General features: G+C 38.1%; 1 protein-coding gene and 1 pseudogene across 2 annotated transcripts in view; one reads left to right on the forward strand and one right to left on the reverse strand.

Moving 5' to 3' along the window:
* LOC136749050 (putative nuclease HARBI1) overlaps positions 1–22,268 on the reverse strand; it is a 470,787-nt pseudogene that overhangs the window by 54,560 nt on the left and 393,959 nt on the right.
* The window catches only part of usf2 (upstream transcription factor 2, c-fos interacting), a 123,541-nt gene that overhangs the window by 20,403 nt on the left and 80,870 nt on the right, over positions 1–22,268 (forward strand). For both annotated transcript variants that reach the window (XM_066705526.1, XM_066705525.1), the window contains exons 2-3: positions 1,412–1,458; positions 3,720–3,838. In XM_066705526.1, the coding sequence (XP_066561623.1) occupies positions 1,412–1,458; positions 3,720–3,838 (166 nt within the window). The remainder of the gene's footprint in view (positions 1–1,411; positions 1,459–3,719; positions 3,839–22,268) is intronic.

The raw sequence follows: 22,268 nt of genomic DNA on the forward strand, positions 1-22,268 counted from the left end.
TGTAAAAGTTTGAAGGTTTGACATGTGAGGATCCCCTGAACGCATACTCTGTTAAAGAGCACGGCACGCCACGGCATGGGTTAGGACGAGTTTATTCAGTTTGTGTGATTTGTTTTGTTTTAGGCTATATAGACATTGTATGTTGTTATTTTGGTATTAATATTAAGTCTTTCATTGTTAAGGTCACAGAACCAGCTAGGATGCACAGGAACTATCTGTAATGTCTGTGGATGTATATTAAATTGAGATAGGATAACTTATTACTGCAAATACAAACTATCAATAACACCGCCAGCAACACCCCCCCACCCCCTGCTCTTACCGGCAGAAACACCGTCCGCACCACCCCCCTGCTCTTACCAGCGAAAACACCGTCAGCCCACCAACTAGTACCTGAGATCAATATTGGCTCGAGGCCAAACCTTGTTGACGACCCCTGCAGTACATTGTGCCATGGTAGGCACATCTTGTATTGCACTATATTTGTTCCATTTTCTTTATTTGGAAGTTAACAATTGCCTGTACTTCCACGAGTTATATCCCTGCTAACACACAATGTTGCCACAACGGCCACAGTTGTAGAACTGTGTGTTACTAGCTGGGACGCTAACTAGCGGCTTGTTATAGAATGGTGCCGAATCATCCACTCTTTGGCTAGAGACTGTAAATAGAAACAATGCTGCAAAAATACTACACGCGGGCCACTTCAGATTCCCTTACGCTTGTACACTTTTATGTAAAGTATGATTAAGTAATCAGTAATCTCTTACTCTTTAAAAAAAAATATCGGTAATCAGAATACTCGTCTGACAGGAATAATGTAATGGAAATACAAGTATCAAACTTGTGTAATCTGATTATGTAACACCGCTACTTGTATTCCGTTACTCCCCAACCCTGTATATAGGCCTAATAAGTAATATTGTGTAAGTATGCAAACAATTAGGGTTGGCAGCAGAAAGATCAGGCTCACTCCAATGTCAGTCTCATTCTATGTTATTACTTGTTGCATACTAAGATGTAATGTCTTCTGCAGCTCCACAATTTTCTCAAAGAAAGCAAAACCGACCAGGTATGAGTCTACACAGCCTGGCAGAATAAAACTTTTCTCACTTACCTAGCAGTGCCAGAACTATTTATTTTATTTTACTTTTTTTTATTTCCCCCAAGATGAACCATTATATTAACTTTCCCCTCACAGTTGCTAGTGTTGAATACAAAAAAATAAATATATGTTTGCAGAGATATAATTTGATTGCCCCTGGTGACCCACACCTCGCAAATGGGAGCCCTGCATCCAATTAAATGACCTGCACTACCTATTGTTAGTACAACATCCCCTTGCTTTACCAGTTTAAATTACAGTCTTGTATGTTATATATCATTTTCAATTTTCTTCCTTCTTTTTCAGTCACGAGAAAGGACAGGAAACGGAAGAAGTTGTTCAGCTGCAGGAAGGTGAGAAGATAGTAACCCGATAAGTTTTTTCTGCCTTTGGAATCCCCAGTTGTTGACCATGTCTGCTCACGCAGCTAACGTCCTCCAAAACGCACACAGTCAAGCCATTTACTATAATAATTGCTAATAGGCAAGAGCCAAGGAAGCTCTGAAGTCCACCCACTCCGGTCAGTGCTGTGGAAATGTTATACTGTCCTCTGGGCAGTGTTAACATGGTTAATTATGATTTAGCCCCGAATGGAATCAGTACTGTCTTGACTACATGGCTTCTGCAGACTTTTACTGAGTACATTGATGCAATTCTTACTATACTTACTACTTGAGAATTGAGTTTTAACTGGGCTACGAACTAAGAAAGTTGTGAATATACCAAGCCTTTTCTGAACCAGCCATTTTGGATTGAGCTGCACATAAAAATGAATCACTTTGTTCCAGTTTCCTTTAAATAAAAGGGTTGGCATTGCAAGAAAGTAAAGGACATTTTTGCACAGATGCTGGTTCAAATATTGGTTATGGATTAGTCTCTAGGTAGCATATGATTAGCCAAGCTATGTTTGTATTATGGACTTGCAGTGTGAAATGGAGTGGTTGGATTTACAGCGTATATTTCAATCTGAGGACATGTGTTAGCTGCTTACACTGCTTCTGTTTTAGTTGTAATGTCGAAAAGAGTTGGTTTAAGAATGGCTGACTCCAAACATAGTGTACACAAAAGATGGTAATTCCCAAAAACAAAATACTATATACATGAGTCATGTGCCATCTACTTATTTTGTACTACTGAATGCAGTACTCTCTTTGGCTGATCAAGTAACAGTTTGCAAAAAATAAAAATAAAAAATAAATAAAAATATATATAAATGATATAATTAAAATCAATGATATTCCTTGGAATAACCGGAAACAATGCATCACTTTTAATGCTTATGAATTATCTGTGTAAATTAGCAATTAAACAACTTATACAACTTATAATGAAGTGGTTGAGACAGGTGTTTGATGTATGATTTCTGCATAATTATGAATGTGGAGTGTTTTAAAAAGGTATGTGATAGTAGAACATAAGAACATAACGTTTACAAATGAGAGGAGGCCATTCGACCCATCGTGCTCGTTTGGTGTCCATTAATAACTGAGTGATCCAAGGATCCTATCCAGTCTATTTTTTAATGCTCCCAAACTTTCAGCTTCTACCACATTGCTGGGGAGTTTGTTCCAGAGTGTGACTACTCTCTGTGTAAAGAAGTGTCTCCTGTTTTCCGTTTTGAATGCCTTGAAGCCTAATTTCCATTTGTGTCCCCGGGTGCGTGTGTCCCTGCTGATCTGGAAAAGCTCCTCTGGTTTGATGTGGTCGATGCCCTTCATGATTTTGAAGACTTGGATCAAGTCCCCATGTAGTCTCCTCTGTTCCAGGGTGAAAAGGTTCAGTTCCCTCAGTCTCTCCGAGTAGGACATTCTCTTCAGACCTGGAATAAGTCTGGTTGCTCTCCTCTGAACTGCCACTAGAACAGCGATATCCTTCTTGAAATGTGGAGCCCAGCACTATACACAGTATTCCAAATGAGGTCTAACTAGTGCATTGTACAGTGTTAACATTACTTCCCTTGTTTTCAATTCTACACTTTTGACAATATACCCTAACATTCTGTTTGCCTTTTTTATTGCTTCTCCACACTGTTTGCATGGAGAAAGTTAGGAGTCCACATAGACTCCTAGGTCTTTCTCATGTCTTACTTCATCTAGTTATATTCCTCCGATAGTGTAATTATAGTGGACAGAAAAAGCAAAGGCCCTAGTACTGATCCCTGCGGAACTCCACTAACAACCTCACTCCAGTTAGAAGCGACACCTCTAATCAACACCATCTGTTTCCTATACATCAACCAGTTCATAATCCATCTAATTACATTACCCTGAATGCCTACAGCTTCCAATTTGAGGATCAGTCTTTGGTTGGAACCTTATCAAAAGCTTTTTGAAGATCTAAGTATATCATATCATATACTTTCATGTGTATATATATCTACAGCTACAGTTGCATGTTCAAAAAATTCTAATAAATTAGTAAGACATGATCTGCCTCATCTAAACCCATGTTGACTATCTCCTCTGTTTTCCATCTAATAATTTTTTCCAACATTTTACAACTGATGCAGGTGAGACATTGCCTCACTTCAGATAGAGAGAATGCAGCTTTTGTGAGGCATGAAAGTTTGTGTGAAAAGTGGACAGTGACACCACTGCGGTTTATCTTTCCTCAGGAGACGGTACAGGAGGGGACGAGCAGGCAGCAGTGGCCATAGCTAGTGTCCAACAGGCAACGGCATTTGCAGATCACAATATACAATACCAGTTCCGAACAGAGAACAGTGGAGGGCAGGTGAGTGAATGACATTCTTTGAGCAAGATCTATTACAATAATGTATAACATATTGCTTTGAATTTATATCTATGTGGAAAAACATATATATTTTTGTTAGACAAAAAACAGAAGATTTGTAGTCTTTTTTTCCCCTCTTTAAATCTTGTCACATTAAGTGTAGGGCTGTCACAATTCATTGAGTAGTTTGATTAATTATATTAACTCTCAGAGTACTAAGCTCACAGCGAACGTTCTACACATCAGGACTATAGCAGTCTCGCACAAATCACATTGCTTGGTATAGTGCAGCAAATTACTTAATTTTACATAAATAAATATAAGGATCATACAAAACCTGTATATCACAAGATACAAAAGACATTGAAGTTTTTAATTCTTTCTATAATTTATTTTTGGAATGATTACCAAAATGTGCATTAGCAAAGAAACCAAAGTTATACAGACACAATTTTTCTTCTCAAAACAATGTGTTCAAAAGTAACCCAGAATATAAACACTTAAAAAATCATATATATGAATCTCCTGAATGTTCTTTTTAAAATACAATAAAACACAGATGTTTACAAATAACTGTTCAAGAGATATCAATTTTGCAAGCAGCGCCACCTGTCTAGAAGCTCATCAGAACTACACACCAAAACAACAAAAACTAAAATGGATGTTGGGGTTGTGCTGTGTTGAATAAATATAAAAGTATCTTCAAATTTACTTATTGCTGTTGTTGTTGTTGTTGTCATTATTACTACCAGTAATATTTCATCATAACAATAATAATACATTTACATTGCTTACTTTATATTGATTGGTAACGTGTGTTCGACTCTTTTATGAGAAATCGAACGATCAAACTACTTCTGTGTATTTCTTAATCTTAGCGGTTTTCTTTTGTGTCAGTTCTGTAATTTGGGTTGAAAAGGTGGTACTGATTTAGGGTGACTAGCTGAAATAAACTAGGAATATCTTCATCTGTACCTTCACTCCCTTGCATTTACATTCTCGTGATAAACTTCTGCCTCACCTTCTTCCAAAATGATGTCATAACTGTCTACAATACTGAACAATGCGCCGAAATAATAGTTTACAATACTAAAACAATTGCTTAATTAAATTTGATCGGTCTCCAAAGCATTGAAATGTGCAAAACATCCCTCATTCGACTTTCTTAAAAGCACTCTCATTTTGTGAGCACTTTCGGTGGCCCACCATTTTCCCCATCTCTTTTAATGCCCCGTTTCCACTGATAGACACCAGTAAATGTGTGTTTCCGGAGGTGTGCAAGTATCTGGTACCAGATGTGGCTGTAAGCGTCCGTAACGCCCACTAAGGAAATACTTTGTTTTCAGAAGAGGTGATTGACTTGTAGACAGACAGGGAAGAGAAACTCATCAGATACACATTACATTACACTACATTATGAAGTGCCGTGTGGGATCACAAAGAAATTACAGTTTTATTAGCTGAAGTCCACATACAGAAACCATTACTGCTTACAGTTAATATCCGAGTGTATTAAAAACTTGCCGAACACGGATTGAACAGGACCCCGGTGCAGTGCTGTGACAAGTAAAACAAATTACTGAAGGACAATAATCAGAGCAGTAGCAGCCAATTTTATTAATATTTTATGAACAACAGGATGGCGTTTCAGGTTGTTGTCTTGTGAATGGTGTGCAGGTTTGTTGTACAACAGCTCCGCAGAGACAATCGGTATAAAGGCGAACACTATTTAGTTGCCCATTTACAAGTTAAATGAATGAATACATAGATCCAGCAGATCTGGGTTTCCCTCTAACATTAAGGACTGGTTTAATAATTGCATCCATGAGTACATAAATGACTGAAATGTGCACACTTTAAAATTATAACCTGCTATATTGTAGTTGCTGTTACTGTATGATTAATCGTGAAACGTGTGCGTTTTGTTTCGTTTCAACCAACTTCATTTCAGTAAATGAAAAATAATACAGCAAAAAGTGTCGTTGTCAGTTACAAATCTGTAGTAAGAGTAATAAGGGAGCCATTTCAAATACATATCTACTAGCACATATCTTAATGATGATAATAATAATAATAATAATAATAATAATAATAATAACTAGCAAATATTTATTTTTATTACTGGACATGGAAAAGTTCTCTCATGGTAAAGTAATGCTTGTCTGAATAAAATATTGTCTATGCACGCTTAGCTCGTAACAGAAAGAGAAGCCTGGAAACAAGACTGACAGACAAATCTCTTCAGATTGTGTTTGTCGCCTTTACAACCAGCTGCATAGAAGAAGCTGCGTAAAAGCAAAGCAGTTCATAAACTGGGTATCGCTTTTTTAATTTTTAATTTTAATTTATAACTATAAATGTATGTGATTATATAGAGTATTAATTAATTTAACATAACACACAGTGGCTTCTTGACAATGTGAATTTGCCACTCCCTTGTGGTAGTGGGGTTGCTGATAAATTTCTGACACGTACTTTTGTTTCTGTGATTCGAAATCAAAGAACATTCAAAGCAGACAGATCTATCTGATAATTAACAACTTATTTAACAACCACCATCAAATACTCCGCAATACCCTTGACTATCATCCTCCTAAACCGCATTGAAAACAAAGTATCGGTACTTCATAGAGAATATACTAAATATCAAAGTTTTTGTGTCCCATTTAGTTACGTCTGTGATTCAATCATAATCGTTAAATCGAAATTTACTGACTTATGTCAGGATTTACGACAGTAGGGCAACTAAAATAGGCAACTCGTCCAATGCTGAATTTACGTGCAACGCATATTAATCTAGCCAATCCAAAGGACTCTCTGTCAGCTCTGCTGATAACACAGAAATCAGATTACATGCTGCTGCAGAGCGCACTTCTGAGAGTGCACAGGACAGAGAGAAACATGCTTTTACATTGTAACTTATGACTGCAGTGTCCGATTTACATCAAAATGTATTTTGAGGATTGAATTCTGATATTTTCAATTAGTTAGGAGGCCCCTGATTGGCTGATGTCCTGCATAAAAGCATATTCTGTAGCTCTAGTAATACTGTTTCTTTCTGTTCTGGGTCTAAGTAAATAATATGTCATCAAATTCCACTATAAGATCAGTTTACATATTTTACCAAGTTTCAGACAAGTATTGGAATAGAGCTTTGGTGAGGTGGGGCGGGCCAGGGAGAGGGGCAGGGCATTGTTCCAAAACTCTTTTAGAAGTAGGAAGGCTATTCTTTTAAAAGAACGATGTACAAATGACTGCATTGCAAAAAAAAAAAAAAAAGTCATTTGAAAATTAAATTCACCCTGTACTATATTGAAAACACATTATTAAAACATTATTTGATGTTTTACTTTGTGAATGTATTTTTGAAAATATTCACTCATTTCAAATCTGATGACTGCAACACACTCCAAAAAAGTTGGGACAGTTGACTGTTTACCACTGTGTAAAATCAGTTTCTTTTAATAACAATTTGGGCACTGAAGACAGCAGTTGGTTAAGTTTAGCAAGCAGAATTTTCAACCCATTCATCCATTATGCATTTCCTCAGCTGTGCAACTGTGCGGGGCCTTCGTTGCCTTATTTTGCGCTTCATAATGCCCCACACATTCTCAATCGGAGACAGGTCAGGACTGCAGGCAGGCCATTACTAGCACCCGCACTTTCTGCTTACGCAACCATGCGCTTGTAATCCGGCAGAATGTGGTTTGGCGTTTGTCCTGCTGGAAAATGCAGGGACGTCCCTGGAAAAGACGACGTCTGGATGGCAGCATATGTTGCTCCAAAATGTGTACATATCTTTCTGCATTAATGGTGCCCTCACAAATGTGCAAGTTACCCATGCCATGGGCACTGACACACCCCTATACTATCACAGACACTGGCTTTTGGGTCTGACGCTGATAACAGCTTGGATGGTCCTTTTCCTCTTTGGCTCGGAGAACATGACGGTTGTTTTGTCCAAAAACTATTTGAAATGTTGACTCGTTGGACCACAAAACATGATTCCACTGTGCTACTGTCGATCTCAGATGAGACCGAGCCCAGAGAAGTCGGCGGTGCTTCTGGACAGTGTTGATGTATAGCTTCTGCTTTGCATAGTAAAGCCTTAACTTGCATCTGTGGATGCAGCGGTGAATGGTGTTGACTGACAGAGGTTTACCAAAGTATTCCCAAGCCCATCTTAGGATATCCATTAAAGACTCATGACAGTTTTTAAGATAGTGACATCTGAGTGATCGGAGATCACGCGCATTCAGAAGTGGTTTTCGGCCTTGCCCTTTAAAGGAATCTGGTCAAATCTCGGTGCATAATCTTTTATTGTGCACTGTAGAAGGGGAAATGCCATACGTCTTTATACATTTTTTGATTAAATACAAGTCAAAGTACATTTACAAATCACCCCTCTTTGTTTTTATTAGCATTTTCCATACTGTCCCAGCTTTTTCAGAATTGGGGTTGTATATAAAGTGTTATAAACATGTGTTTTCAGTTATGTTGTGTGTGGAGGTTCCTGCCAGAAATTGCAACTTAACAACGATTGCATAGGAGCTGCAATATTTCACTATTCATTTAAAATAAACTATTCTTAATTACATGGTAGCCTAATAGTATTATTAGCAATAGTCCATCACATGATCAAAGTGTTGGAGACCAAACAATCAATACTGACAGAGGCTGCAACTTTTAATTTAACTTTTGTTATTTTAATCAGAAATTAAAAAAAAAAAACCACAATTATAAAACTGATTTAGCTGCATTTTGAGCGGCTTTTGCAATTTAAAAGGTATATATCTCTGCATATCTGGATTTCTCCCGCATATCTGTTCTTATGTTACTAAATATTTAAATTAAATAAAATACGGCATTTGAGCTGTATACTCGTCTAATGTAATAAGTTATAAATACTTTCTTCCTCAGGCACTGGACCTGTGGTAGGCTGTATTGAATACAATAAAGCCGACAATCTGGGTTTCTTTATTATTATCAGTGTTGAAAAATGCAGATCTTGTTATTACTCGGTTTCTTTATTATTTTTCTGCTTATTATCTGCGTTGAAAAACACAGATCTTGTTAGTACTCGGTTTCTTTATTATTTTTATCTGCGTTGAAAAACGCAGATCTTGTTATTACTGGGTTTCTTTATTATTATTATTATTATTATTATTATTATTATTATCTGCGTTGAAAAACGCAGATCTTGTTATTAGTCGGTTTCTTTATTATTTTTCTGCTTATTGTTATTATTATTATCTGTGTTGAAAAACGCAGATCTTGTTATTATTCGGTTTCTTTATCATTCTTCTGCTTATTATTATCTGCGTTGAAAAACGCAGATCTTGTTATTACTCGGTTTCTTTATTCTTCTTCTGCATATTATTATCTGCGTTGAAAAATGCAGATCTTGTCATTACTCGGTTTCTTTATTCTTCTTCTGCATATTATTATTAGCATCTCCTCCTACAGTTTTGCACTGATTCACACCAAACTTAGCAGTCTGCAGGCGCTATATCCCGAATAGTATGCTATTGTTTTTATAGTGGCTGTGTGGTCTACTTTTGGACCTACATGCCATATGCTGTGAAAGTGAAAGTAGTATATAACTCTCTAACGGCTCTAAATACAGTCATAGTACGTATTGAATGCTTATAGGAAACCTTATGTGCTCTATCAGAATAAACCACCTGCCATTACCTGTGACCTTCCTGGACTGAGATACAGCATCTAGGATCTGATGGAAATGTCATCAGATATTGAACATCTCATTACGCCTTCTAGGATGCTTTTATGGCCAAACATACTATTGAACTCTAATACGAACTCCCGCATGAAGTTTCCAAAAATGCTATCGGTTTTCTGATTTTGACCTTTGACCTTTTGGTGGAGGTCAAATTCTCATTTTGACCGATTTTTGCTCTATAACGCCTAATACAGTATAGATAGGGTCAATTTCACTATAGAACACGTATAGGAAACCCTAAGTGGGCTGTCTAAAACTGTCCTTGGTTTTGACCTTCGACCTCTCTTTTCAGGTCAAATTCTCATTTTGAGCGATTTTTGCTCTATAACGCCTAACAGAGAGGAGATGGGCCTTTGGTCAATATAGAGCACAGGAAGTCATACATGCACCATCAACAAATGTCCTTCATTGTGACCTTTGACCTCTCCATCAAGGTCAAACTCAATTCCAGTCCTATTTCCATGTCTCACAGCTCAAATCTGACAGAAAGAGCATTGATTTTTACTAAAGAAATGACTAAATATCTTTGTCCTTCACCGCTGAATTCTAATTAAAAATGATTCAAAATGTATCTTTAATTATAACATCTACAAAATTAAGTTCCTCTAATGTCCGCTAGATGTCACCCTTGTTCCAACATTCACCTTGTTCATTTTTAGTTTACTTTGTATTAGCACCTGATTATTGAATGATAATTTCCTATCCTTTGTACTATTTACCATACTTGCACAGCCTTCTGCTACACAACTCTGTGTATTTATGCTGCTTTGTTCTGAACTTTGTCCTTTCCCTAACCTCTTCAAATCCAGATGAGAAAATGTAAACCCTTCCCAAGTACCAGATTTTCAAAATAATGATAATATTGTTTTAACAACTGAAAGTGCTTTAAAATTTAAATATATGATTAACGAGATACGAAAAATGAACCAAAATGAGTTCATCATGAACTGTTTATGTTCCCGTGTACTTCATATCCATGTTTAGTAAACCGATAAAAACAAATGTTTTTGATTGAACAAAGAAAATATTTAAAATGCCGTATAAATCTATTTTTTGTTTACAATATTATCCTTTATAATAAATAAATAACTCTTGTAGAATACACTAAAATGCAAATAAACATAATAAACTAAATGCTGAAACTGAAATACAAAGACTCAATACACTGGAAGTCATGAAAATAATAAAGAATACACTGATATGCAAATTAAAATAATATTGAACAGTAATTTTCAACTAAAACTCAGTCACAATCAAAACCTGTGCCATCACCGGGTTGCTCTGTGACATTTATTTAAATGTTCAATACAACAAGCTTGGAAGACTGCTACAAACGTGCTACAGGGCTTTGCGCAGCATTGTGATGGATCTCGTTACTGCAAATGCCTGCTTCATAGACCTATTCAGCACTGTTTTATAAACATCTCTATATAAACACCTAAACTAATCACAGCATTGTATAACTTTTGCTAGAAACTACACAATCTATAAATAAATAAATACAACTAGCAATAATAATATAAAACTCTATTGATATACCCAAGATGGGGGCATAAATTACAAAGTATTAATTTACGGAGAAACAATTTGAGATAGAGACATGCGGTTGTTTTAGCTGCATAGCTGAGATTCTGCTGAAATGAACCATGTTTGGTTTGTTTACATCTCGTACTTCCTGGTTTTAGAAATTCAATGCACAATGTAGCACATGGGTCTGGAATTGCCCAATGGAGATGATGTTACTATGCGTCTCATGTGCCATGGAGATCTGCTTTTTTAAACTAGACAATCCAAAAAACCCTGTCTCAGGTAGCTTTATTAGAACAGCTGATAAGGGGAGTCGAGTTACAGACACTGAGCAGAGGCAACTGAAGCCAGAGAGAGAGAGGGGCTTTTCTAATTCAGCTCATAATTCAACTATAATAGATGCTTTTGGTATGTATTTGATGTCTATGGATTCACAACAGATCCAGCTATACATGTATGATGTACTTATAATGCAGTATATATTATATTATTATAGTATATTATATGTGGAAAATATGAAATAAAATATGAAAAGAAAAATAATTAGATTTTTTTTCCAGCAATAGAAAATAGAAGCAGATCCAGAGTGGGCATCCACTATGCCCAGATTTACCCCTGCCAGCCCCACTGTGGTGCAACTGGACAAAACAAAGACTCACAGTCCACTGGATCACACGCAGATACCTTTGCCAGTTGGCCCTCTGGACACACTACACCCTGAATATAGCCCTGCTTCTTTGAGCAGGAACTGTGAGCACTGTAAGGTCAGCAGAGTATATGCCAGGTGCCCCTCTGCAACTTCCTGGAGAGGCCCAGCTTTGCTCAGTTGCATGTCTGAGTGACCTGAATAACTCGGGGAAAATAGAATTACAAAATTTGATATGGTCTATTTGCAAGACAGGTGCATTATTTCTGTGTTATTTATATAGTATATTGAAAAACAATGCATATTTCAATACCTAAGGCTTTGAATAGCATATTCTAAGTGCCAAAACTGTTCACAATTACTGTGTAGGGTGTGAAATCAATAATAATAATACAATACATTCAGTTTCTTAACTTTTTTACTTTATTGCACATTGTGCACTCAAATACTGTGTTATACGTACATTATACGTGACAAATTAGGTTGTTTCGAAATGGTAGATATAACACATTTATATTGTTTATCAGCTAGAAACATTGGCTCAGTCCTCTGAGGGTTAAAAGGTGAATGGATTATCACAATATACATGTGACATCTAGATGTGCACAGCTACAGTGGAAGCTCTTATCAACATGATAAGATGACAAGATGATAAGATACAACAAGATGACAAGATGATAAGATACAACGTGATTGTATAAAAACGTTGCATGATCACCTTCCGCAGCTTTCGATACACACTGTATCGTAGCAGCACTGCCTTTCGGAATGGTACCTGAAATTCAGCTGGACTGAGCATCCGCTAATAGAATAGAATAAGAAACTCTCTGTACACACATACAGCATTGTACTGTGAGGGTTTTCATTTGACGTACATGCATACGTCATGGAACAGCTCTAATATAATTTTTGGTGCATTTTAACTGCTTACAGAATAGAGATACAGTCACTATTACTCTTGGACATGTAAAAGTCACCATAAATGGGAAGTGTAAAAATGTCCTTAGTTTTGACCTTTCATTTGAGATCATATGCTCATCTTGAGTGATTTTAGCTTCATAACACCTTAAAAGGCATGGATAGGCCTTTGGCCAATATGGAACACATATAGGAAGTCACAATGTCCTTCATTGTGGACTTTCACCTCTCTTTCAAAGTCAAACTCAATACTTCAATGACTCTGAATATAAGAAGAAGGAATGTTCACAGCTCCAATCTGACTTCAGATTCTAAAAGAGCATCTTCGGTTTAGTTAAGACATTGACTATCACCTTTGTGCTCTGCATAGGACCCACATATCAACAGACCCACCAATTGACAAACATGACACTAGTAGAGTACTACCAATGTGAATCAATCCAAGCTGCTACACACACGAACATGGTGGTCATGACCCAATTAAAAATATTGTATGCACTGCAAAACACTGCAATTGCTGTTCACCAATCAAAATGACAGCATTTCATTTGAGTCATTAAGGGACATTCCTTATGTAGACCACTGACCCCATCATGTGGAGAAAATTTAAAATTGCATTCAGAATCTTGAAAACCACAGACGGTAAAGCTACACACTGTGGAAGAAGAACAATCTTCAATCAGGTTGGAAGGTTAGTTGCAATGCCTTTAATACACGGAGCGTAGAGAGGAACAGTGAATCAAGAAGATTCCAAAGTTGCTCTGCTTCATTTTCAAAGTCAGAGGCTTTTATACACAAAATTAAAGATCTGGTTACAATCAGAAAGTCATTACTATATTATCTTACAGAGTTAGCTAAGCAGAATATGTATCATTATAGGACAGAGTTCATAGATCAACATATGGATTAGGGAGCAGACACTTAAATCATACTGTTTGACATTGTCTCCAAGATTCTCATCGTAAATAACAAACAGAAATCAAACTACCTTCTGTCCTGACCTTCTAGCTTGACCTTATCTGTCTTAAGTATACAAGAGAGGAAAACAGGTATGAGAGAGAATTTCTAACTTTCCTTCCACACTCCCCCATTTTGTCCTATGAAGGACAATCATACATATGTACAGAGCCTTGATAAGACCCTAGAGTTGTAAACCTTAACCTCTGGGGGAATAGTGGACATCATTCAGTGTAATTAGGTTATATTCATAAGATCCATTATATCACTGCGTTCTTGCAGCATTTCCTCATACATTATTTTAACAGACTCCTTTATTTCAACAGGAGTAAGGCTGTTCTGCATTTCTCTAGCAGTGCAAGCACAGCAACACTTGATCAGTACAAAACAAATATAGAGAAGAATGAGTATGCCAAGGATAAAAAGCAGACTTTGGGCTATAATAGCACCAATTCTTCTGAGGGAGCCACTTATCCAGCTCCCAAGAGACCACTCCGAGGTCTGGTGGATTTTTAGTTACTTCTTTACGAATGTGATCTGTAAGATCATTAATCTGTTCAGTAAACTTTGAGGCAGATGCATTAACAGTATTGCAAATACTCATATCTATTCTATAATGTTTCCATATAGCACAGTTATCTTCCACAGTCAACTGATAAGACAGTTGGAGGTAGGCGTTTCCTCTGATCAGGTGGCTGTCTCGTCGCTGTTGAATCCTCAGTTGGATTTTATCAGTGTACATGTTAATGTCTGTGGTGTTAATATGCGAAAGGGGAGAGGTTACTAGCACGTCACCCGGTATTTGTGGACCCGTGCGTCCTGTTGCTCCTTTTGGGCCACTGCTCTGGCCCTGTGCTGTTAGCTGCAGGGTGATGCCGATGTCAGCTTCTTCTGGACTGGTTTCCCCAGTCAGTGATGATCCCGTCCGCTTGGAGTTGAAGGCGCCCTCTTCCCAGATTACTATGGCGCATACGATGGTCCCGCAGGCGATGAGGAAGAGGATCCAGGCGAAGGCGAGCATCCCTCTGTTCTCCACCAGGGTTGTGCTGATCGCCTTGATTGGCAAGTTTACAGTGGGAGGAGTGGATCCATGTCGTCTTTCCTTGGCACTTCACAGCTGTGTGGGTGGTCAGGAGCCCCTGGTAGAGCCCTGTCCACCTGGGCTGTTGGGAGGACTTTCTCTTGTGTGCTTTGATATACACCTAGTCACCTTGCTGGAAGGGGCAGCAATCCTGCTGGGATGGTTCAGTCTGGGCGGCTTTCATCTGTGAATGGACAGCTTCGAATGCACGTGTTAGTCCCATACAAAAAGACAACATAGCATCATCCATCAAGTGGATGTCCATTTCCCTTACAGACAATGGAGGAGTGACGGAGAGTCTCATAAGTCATCCCATAATAATCTCACACGGAGAAAGACCTGTTTTTTTCAATTTGCTGACGATCTCATTGTCATTAGGACTATAGGTAGGGCATCTGGACGTTTGAGTCCTGTTTGTTTGCATATTTTAGCCAGCTTATTCTATCCCATTTTGTCTCTCCACTGCTCCAGCTGACTGAGAGTGATGGGCAGTGAAAATGTTGTTTACCTCGCAGGGCTTTGCATAGTTCTTGCACTGTTGTCCCAGTGAAGTGAGTGTTCCTATCGCTGGAAATTTCCCTGGAATGCGAAATCTACATATAACATCCCTTAACAGTATTTTTGCTACTGTTACTACTTTAGCCTTCCTACAGCATAGGCTTCAACCCATTTAGAAAACCTATACATTATTACAAGTATATATTCATATCCACAACATTTAAGCTTTTGAACACAATCTATTTGCATATGAGCTTGACAAATGTGGCAAGTTCTACAATATTGCTGAGCTGTTACTATAAAACCTGGGGCAAACCAATTTAAAAGACTAATGCACACATCCGCCCTTTGCCCGTGTGGCCAACACCATGCGTCAGATGGGCAAACCAGGTAAAGAGTGCCTGTGAGGCAACTATTGCATTAGCAAATGTTTGAGCTCTCTTATGGAAGGTGCAGTGTCCAGTTGAAATTTCCTGGAGCTTTTACAGTGCATCTCAAATTACATTTCATCCAGCCCCAGGTCATAAAAGTCAAAACCTAGATACTACCTACATAACACATACATTTTGTTGCTTCTAAGAAAATACAAAAGTCAGCAAAATGTTATTTTTACAAATTCAGTTTGTAAACTGTATTGTACATATATTTGTTGTGTTTTGATTTATAAACATTGTACATTCTACAAATCTTAAGAGAAGGGCAATGGACTGATTCTGACATCATGGCTTTCATTCTATTCATTTGAATAATGTGACATCTCCACTAATAGTACATTATAAATTAAACTATCAATACAAGAATATATGCTACTGCAGACATCATCTGAGCTGTTTCACAATATATTGTAGATTCCTATAATCTAGAAAACCTTTAATTACAGTATTTGAACTTATTTCTCCACTGAGTCAACCATCACTTCAGCGTTGTGGACCTCAACATCGGTCTGTTCAAGATGCCGTGAGGCTGTCTTTAAAGCCGCGCCCTCTGCCTACTATGTCTCAACGAGAACACCAGCGTCTTCTCCATATGCACCTCTGCCACTACAGGTCAGACATCGGTTCCTTCAGGACACGATTCATAATGTGCATATCTGGAATAAATCAGACACAATGAGAGATCCTCCTTATAAAAGGTATCTCTATCACATTAGTTGACATTCGCACAATCTATAAAGTTTCTAGTAAAGGGACAATTCAAAATAATAATCTTGATTCCAATTTATCTAATTTATCAAATTATTTCAGTACAGCACTCAGCTGTCGTCAGCAGCATCATATCTCCTGTGTTACTGAATCAGCTTTACTTCCTAGTGTAGATACTCTTTTGTGTGGAGCTGTCAAACTTTCAAAACAATGTGCTTATCTTTGTCTTTTTATCTAACTAAATACCTGAGACGATTACAATAATTATTACAGCAGCTCCTTCAACACCATAGTTAAAAGTAGTTGGGTAAATGATGGAAATTATTACTCTTTGATTCTCAATACCTTTTTCCCAATAAACCATAATTTAAAATTATTTACATAGTTTAATTAGGAACAGTGTAGCAGTGTAAATTACCATTCAGTACACTCTTGCTCTGTTTGTAGTAAGTTATGAACCCTTACACGTACTTACACTCTTTGCCTTCTCTCTCTCTCACACACAGTCATCTCAGGCTGCTTGTCTGCTCAGGAGAACAGGGGGAGCAGTATCACGGCCCTTGCCCCCTGCCCCCCTCTTCCTAATTGATAGGGTATTTCTGTTTGTGAAAGGACTATTTCCAAACAGTTTTATAACTTGCCATGACTATGTTTCATTAAATTAGTTATGATATACATTTAGTTATACCTTTAGTAACTTCCTTGTTTTCCCTCATAATTCAGTCAATCACCATCAGAATCTCTCGTGGCAGTACATTTGTCTCACACAGAACAAACTCTCCTTTCTCAACCGCCTTCAATTTTGGTTAACATTGCTCTGCATCCTAACAGCTGTTCTTTCTCCTAATCCTAATTTTTTTTTTAGAAATGTATTCAAGTTATATTTATCAATAGGTATGATTACTATTTAGACATATATTTCACTCCATTATGTGAGCTTATGTGAATTTAGTTAATTTTTGGGAAATAAGCCCTTTCAATTATCTCAATAATGATGTCCAGGTACATCAGGAAAACATTTTTTTTCTTTTTTTCAAAAAAAATGTGTGCAGTCAATTATTTCCCCAATGAAGAGCCTGCGTGGGCACTAAGACTGTCCGTCTGCGCGGCTCATATATGTCTTTATTGTGTCAGCTTTCTCCTATTGAAGTCCAATCTACACCGGTACACATTCAGAAGAACTGTTCCCAAAGCCAGATTGAACAGATCAATAGTTAATTTCTTACCTATTCAATGTATTTAGGGATCTTATACCTAGGGATTTAAAAAATCTTCATTGTGGAACTCATAGCTACCAAATGACCACATTGTTAATTTCCTGGAGTATCTGGTTATCTATTTATCAATATCTAAGAAACTTTCACCTAATATTTGCGGTTGCCTCGGATTCCTATTTCTAAATTTGGTTCTAATTCCATTTCTAACATGTTACTTTTAACTTCTGTATTCGTAAGACCTATTTAAATAACTTAATTTTGTATTATTATTTCTGTTTGCAATAGCATTCTGTGTACAGTTAAATGCTTACTTTCTTGTAGGTCTGTTATTACAACATATTTAACTGGTGGATTTTAGCTGTCATTCTGTAACTATTTGTGACTTATGACTCTCTTAGTCATATTCTGGACTATACAGTAAATGAAAAAGACAAAATACGGACACGTACCTTGTGCAAACTGTAAACGTACAAACATACAAAGAGACATATTAATTTATATCCAAAGTAAATTCGGATACCATGGTTTTGGTTGGGATGTTATATTGACCTGCAGTGTCTCAAACTACCCTTATTTATTACTTATCTAGTAATTTTCCTTCAGTATCTTGAGGACTGTCATTTATACTGAAAAATATATATTTTTTTGTTGTTTTTATTTGTCTTCGGGACATTCATCTTAGGCTAGATTGAATTATGCCTTTTGTCTTTTCTTTCTTTTCTCTAACAAATGTTTTAAGATAGCTAGCTTTGGTTTCTCATTTCTTAATGTACATTAATCATTCCACATCACTTTCTAGTTTACTTAAGTCTAGTTTACTTCTCCCGGCTTTGTATTCCTATTTTGCAAAAACATTTTTAGGTGCTCAAGTCTATCTGAATTAAATGTCCCATCTTCTGGAAACCTTAACTTTCTGTCACCTATTGTCCAGTCAAACCACTTGTGCACATCGCGCACCGCTTCACTCCATAGTTATCATACATATACCTTACATGTGTACCTGTGGGTGGCGGGTTACCCGTTTTACTGGAGCTGTTACCACCCATTTTCTATGTATCGTTTTGTACACAACTACCAAAGCATACAAGCACACAAAATAATAACAATAAAATGACAGGGGAAAAAAAAAATAATAATAAAAAAAAATATATATATATATACACTCACCTAAAGGATTATTAGGAACACCATACTAATACTGTGTTTGACCCCCTTTCGCCTTCAGAACTGCCTTAATTCTACGTGGCATTGATTCAACAAGGTGCTGAAAGCATTCTTTAGAAATGTTGGCCCATATTGATAGGATAGCATCTTGCAGTTGATGGAGATTCATGGGATGCACATCCAGGGCACGAAGCTCCCGTTCCACCACATCCCAAAGATGCTCTATTGGGTTGAGATCTGGTGACTGTGGGGGCCAGTTTAGTACAGTGAACTCATTGTCATGTTCAAGAAACCAATTTGAAATGATTCGACCTTTGTGACATGGTGCATTATCCTGCTGGAAGTAGCCATCAGAGGATGGGTACATGGTGGTCATAAAGGGATGGACATGGTCAGAAACAATGCTCAGGTAGGCCGTGGCATTTAAACGATGCCCGATTGGCACTAAGGGGCCTAAAGTGTGCCAAGAAAACATCCCCCACACCATTACACCACCACCACCAGCCTGCACAGTGGTAACAAGGCATGATGGATCCATGTTCTCATTCTGTTTACACCAAATTCTGACACTACCATCTGAATGTCTCAACAGAAATCGAGACTCATCAGACCAGGCAACATTTTTCCAGTCTTCAACTGTCCGATTTTGGTGAGCTTGTGCAAATTGTAGCCTCTTTTTCCTATTTGTAGTGGAGATGAGTGGTACCCGGTGGGGTCTTCTGCTGTTGTAGCCCATCCGCCTCAAGGTTGTACGTGTTGTGGCTTCACAAATGCTTTGCTGCATACCTCGGTTGTAACGAGTGGTTATTTCAGTCAAAGTTGCTCTTCTATCAGCTTGAATCAGTCGGCCCATTCTCCTCTGACCTCTAGCATCAACAAGGCATTTTCGCCCACAGGACTGCCGCATACTGGATGTTTTTCCCTTTTCACACCATTCTTTGTAAACCCTAGAAATGGTTGTGCGTGAAAATCCCAGTAACTGAGCAGATTGTGAAATACTCAGACCGGCCCCCCCGGCACCAACAACCATGCCACGCTCAAAATTGCTTAAATCACCTTTCTTTCCCATTCAGACATTCAGTTTGGAGTTCAGGAGATTGTCTTGACCAGGACCACACCCCTAAATGCATTGAAGCAACTGCCATGTGATTGGTTGGTTAGATAATTGCATTAATGAGAAATTGAACAGGTGTTCCTAATAATCCTTTAGGTGAGTGTATATAACAAAACAAAACACAAATCAAAATAAATCCTATATACGAATAATAACAAACATGTTTTTCAATATGTTTGCATTTATATAACTTGTATATAACTTAATGACGTTTCTTCATTTACCATACCATTTATGGTTCTATAAAACACGTGCTTTTATATTATCACCGGCATATCAGATATTGAACAATTAATTAGCGCTGTTTTTTTTTCCTCTTTTCTCTAATAGTAGGTCAAACCTACACTGCAGTTTACAAACACACTTTTGTCTGCGCGAACCCCAAACAGGAAAACAGTCCTGTTTCTTCACAAACAAGAAGACACAGGTCAAGTTTGTGGCAACCCAGGTTAAATAGGAAAACACAGTCCTATTTCTTCATAAACAAGAAAACACAGTCAAGTCTATGGTAACCCTAAGAAACCCTTGTTTCTTTACCAGCAAGAAATCATGTCCTGCCTCAAGTACTTGATGTAAGGCAAGCAACAACGTTTAATTAACATATAGATCGCTTTACCTGATCATCAGAGGGCCAGGCGAGCAGACAAGTGAAAGCAAAATACTGCAGTAGAGAATTTTTCAAAAAAGGTTCCTCCGCTCCTCTCCGTCAGGGTTAGCGATCCCGATCCTCGTCGCCATGTAATATGGAAGAACAATCATCTTCAATCAGGTTGGAACTTTAGTTGCAATGCCTTTAATACACGCAACGTGGAGAGGAACCGGGAATCAAGAAGATCCCAAAGTCGCTCTGCCTTCATTTTAAAAGTCAGAGGCTTTTATACACAAAAAACAAAGATCTGGTTACAATCACAAAGTCATTACTATATTATCTTAGAGAGTTAGCTAAGCAGAATATATATCATTATAGGACAGAGTTCATAGGTCAACACATGGATTAGGGAGCAGGCACTTCAATCATACTGTTTGACATTGTCTCCAAGATTCTCATCGTAAATAACAAACAGAAATCAAGCTTCCTTCTGGCTTGACCTTATCTTTCTTAAGTATACAAGAGACCAAAACAGGTATGAGAGAGAATTTCAAACTTTCCTTCCACCGCTGCCTTAAACCAGAAGTTCCAGTCTTGTGGCTGCTGAACGGGACAACTTTTAGACATGTATCTTATTGCTGAAAGGGTAATTTGTTTCCACCTGCGTCTATGACATGTGAAAATGACTCCCATACATCAGACTTGCCTGATGTGGGCTTCTTGGCACTAAACTGACCATTTACCAGTCCAAGTTGAACATTCTTCAATGACAGCGTATCCACGATTTGCTCTGTCATCGTTAGTTTGCTCTGTCACTCATCGACCACCTGCCTGCTCTGAGCATTGTGTTATGCACGTGCTGCGCGCACGAGTGTAGATGTAACGTGTGACGCAGAAAGCACTCGTCCGTGCAGCACGTGCATAACACAGTGCTCAGAGCAGGCTGTGCAGGGGGTCGATAAGAGTGAGTAAAGCTTGGATCTGCTGCTGTCAAAGGATGTCGGCAGCGGGCTATTGTCACACCGCCCGCTCTTGTCCAAAGTGCAGCAGAGTTACCGACCGCTACCGTCTTTAATTCGAACATTTATTCCCGCGCCGCAAGAATTCTGATCGGGTCCCGTGGTTCCCGCGGGAGAGCCGCGGGAATGCAGACCTCTACTCTAGAGTCCAGAGCCCTAACCACTACGCCACACTACTGACCAATTTAACTATATAATCAGTAGTCTTATCCTTATTGAAAATCATGTATTAAGTAGAATAATATGAAACAAAGATCTGATTATTTGGAAGGTTGGAAATTAATTTAGGTGGTTACAAGGTATGCTACGTGACTGGCTCCCCACCTCCTTATAACCAAACAGGGCACAGCTTCCAGGGTTGGGGAGGCAGATGTGAGCATAGGAGGAGAGTATTGGAGATTCTGCGAGTGTTGGAGAACGAGTGATTATTTGGTTAAACGGGACTTTGCTTTGTATTACGGTTATGACTTTTGATTGTATTGGACTAGTTGCTATTATTGCTATTTTTTTTTTTTTAAGAATTGGAATCACAGAAGCTTGTTTGAAAGCAGGTGAAACAGGGGAGTAGATCTGGAGCAGTTGCTTAGAGGAGGTGAGTGGGTGGAGGTTCCAGGCAAATGTCAAGGGTTTGTGGCCTAGGAGCAGAGAGTCAGAGAGAGGTGAGAATGAAGAAAAGGAAGATTGGTTAGTTGGAGATTTAGGCTGTTGTAGCGCTTGTGGATGTCTGTGATTTTAGTGGAGAAGAAGGCAAAATTGTCAGCAGACATAGGAGGAGGAGGAGGAGGAAGGGAAGTGGGGGTGAAGAGGGAGGAGAATGT

Source organism: Amia ocellicauda, chromosome 5 (genome assembly GCF_036373705.1).
Source record: "Amia ocellicauda isolate fAmiCal2 chromosome 5, fAmiCal2.hap1, whole genome shotgun sequence".
NCBI lineage: Eukaryota > Metazoa > Chordata > Actinopteri > Amiiformes > Amiidae > Amia > Amia ocellicauda.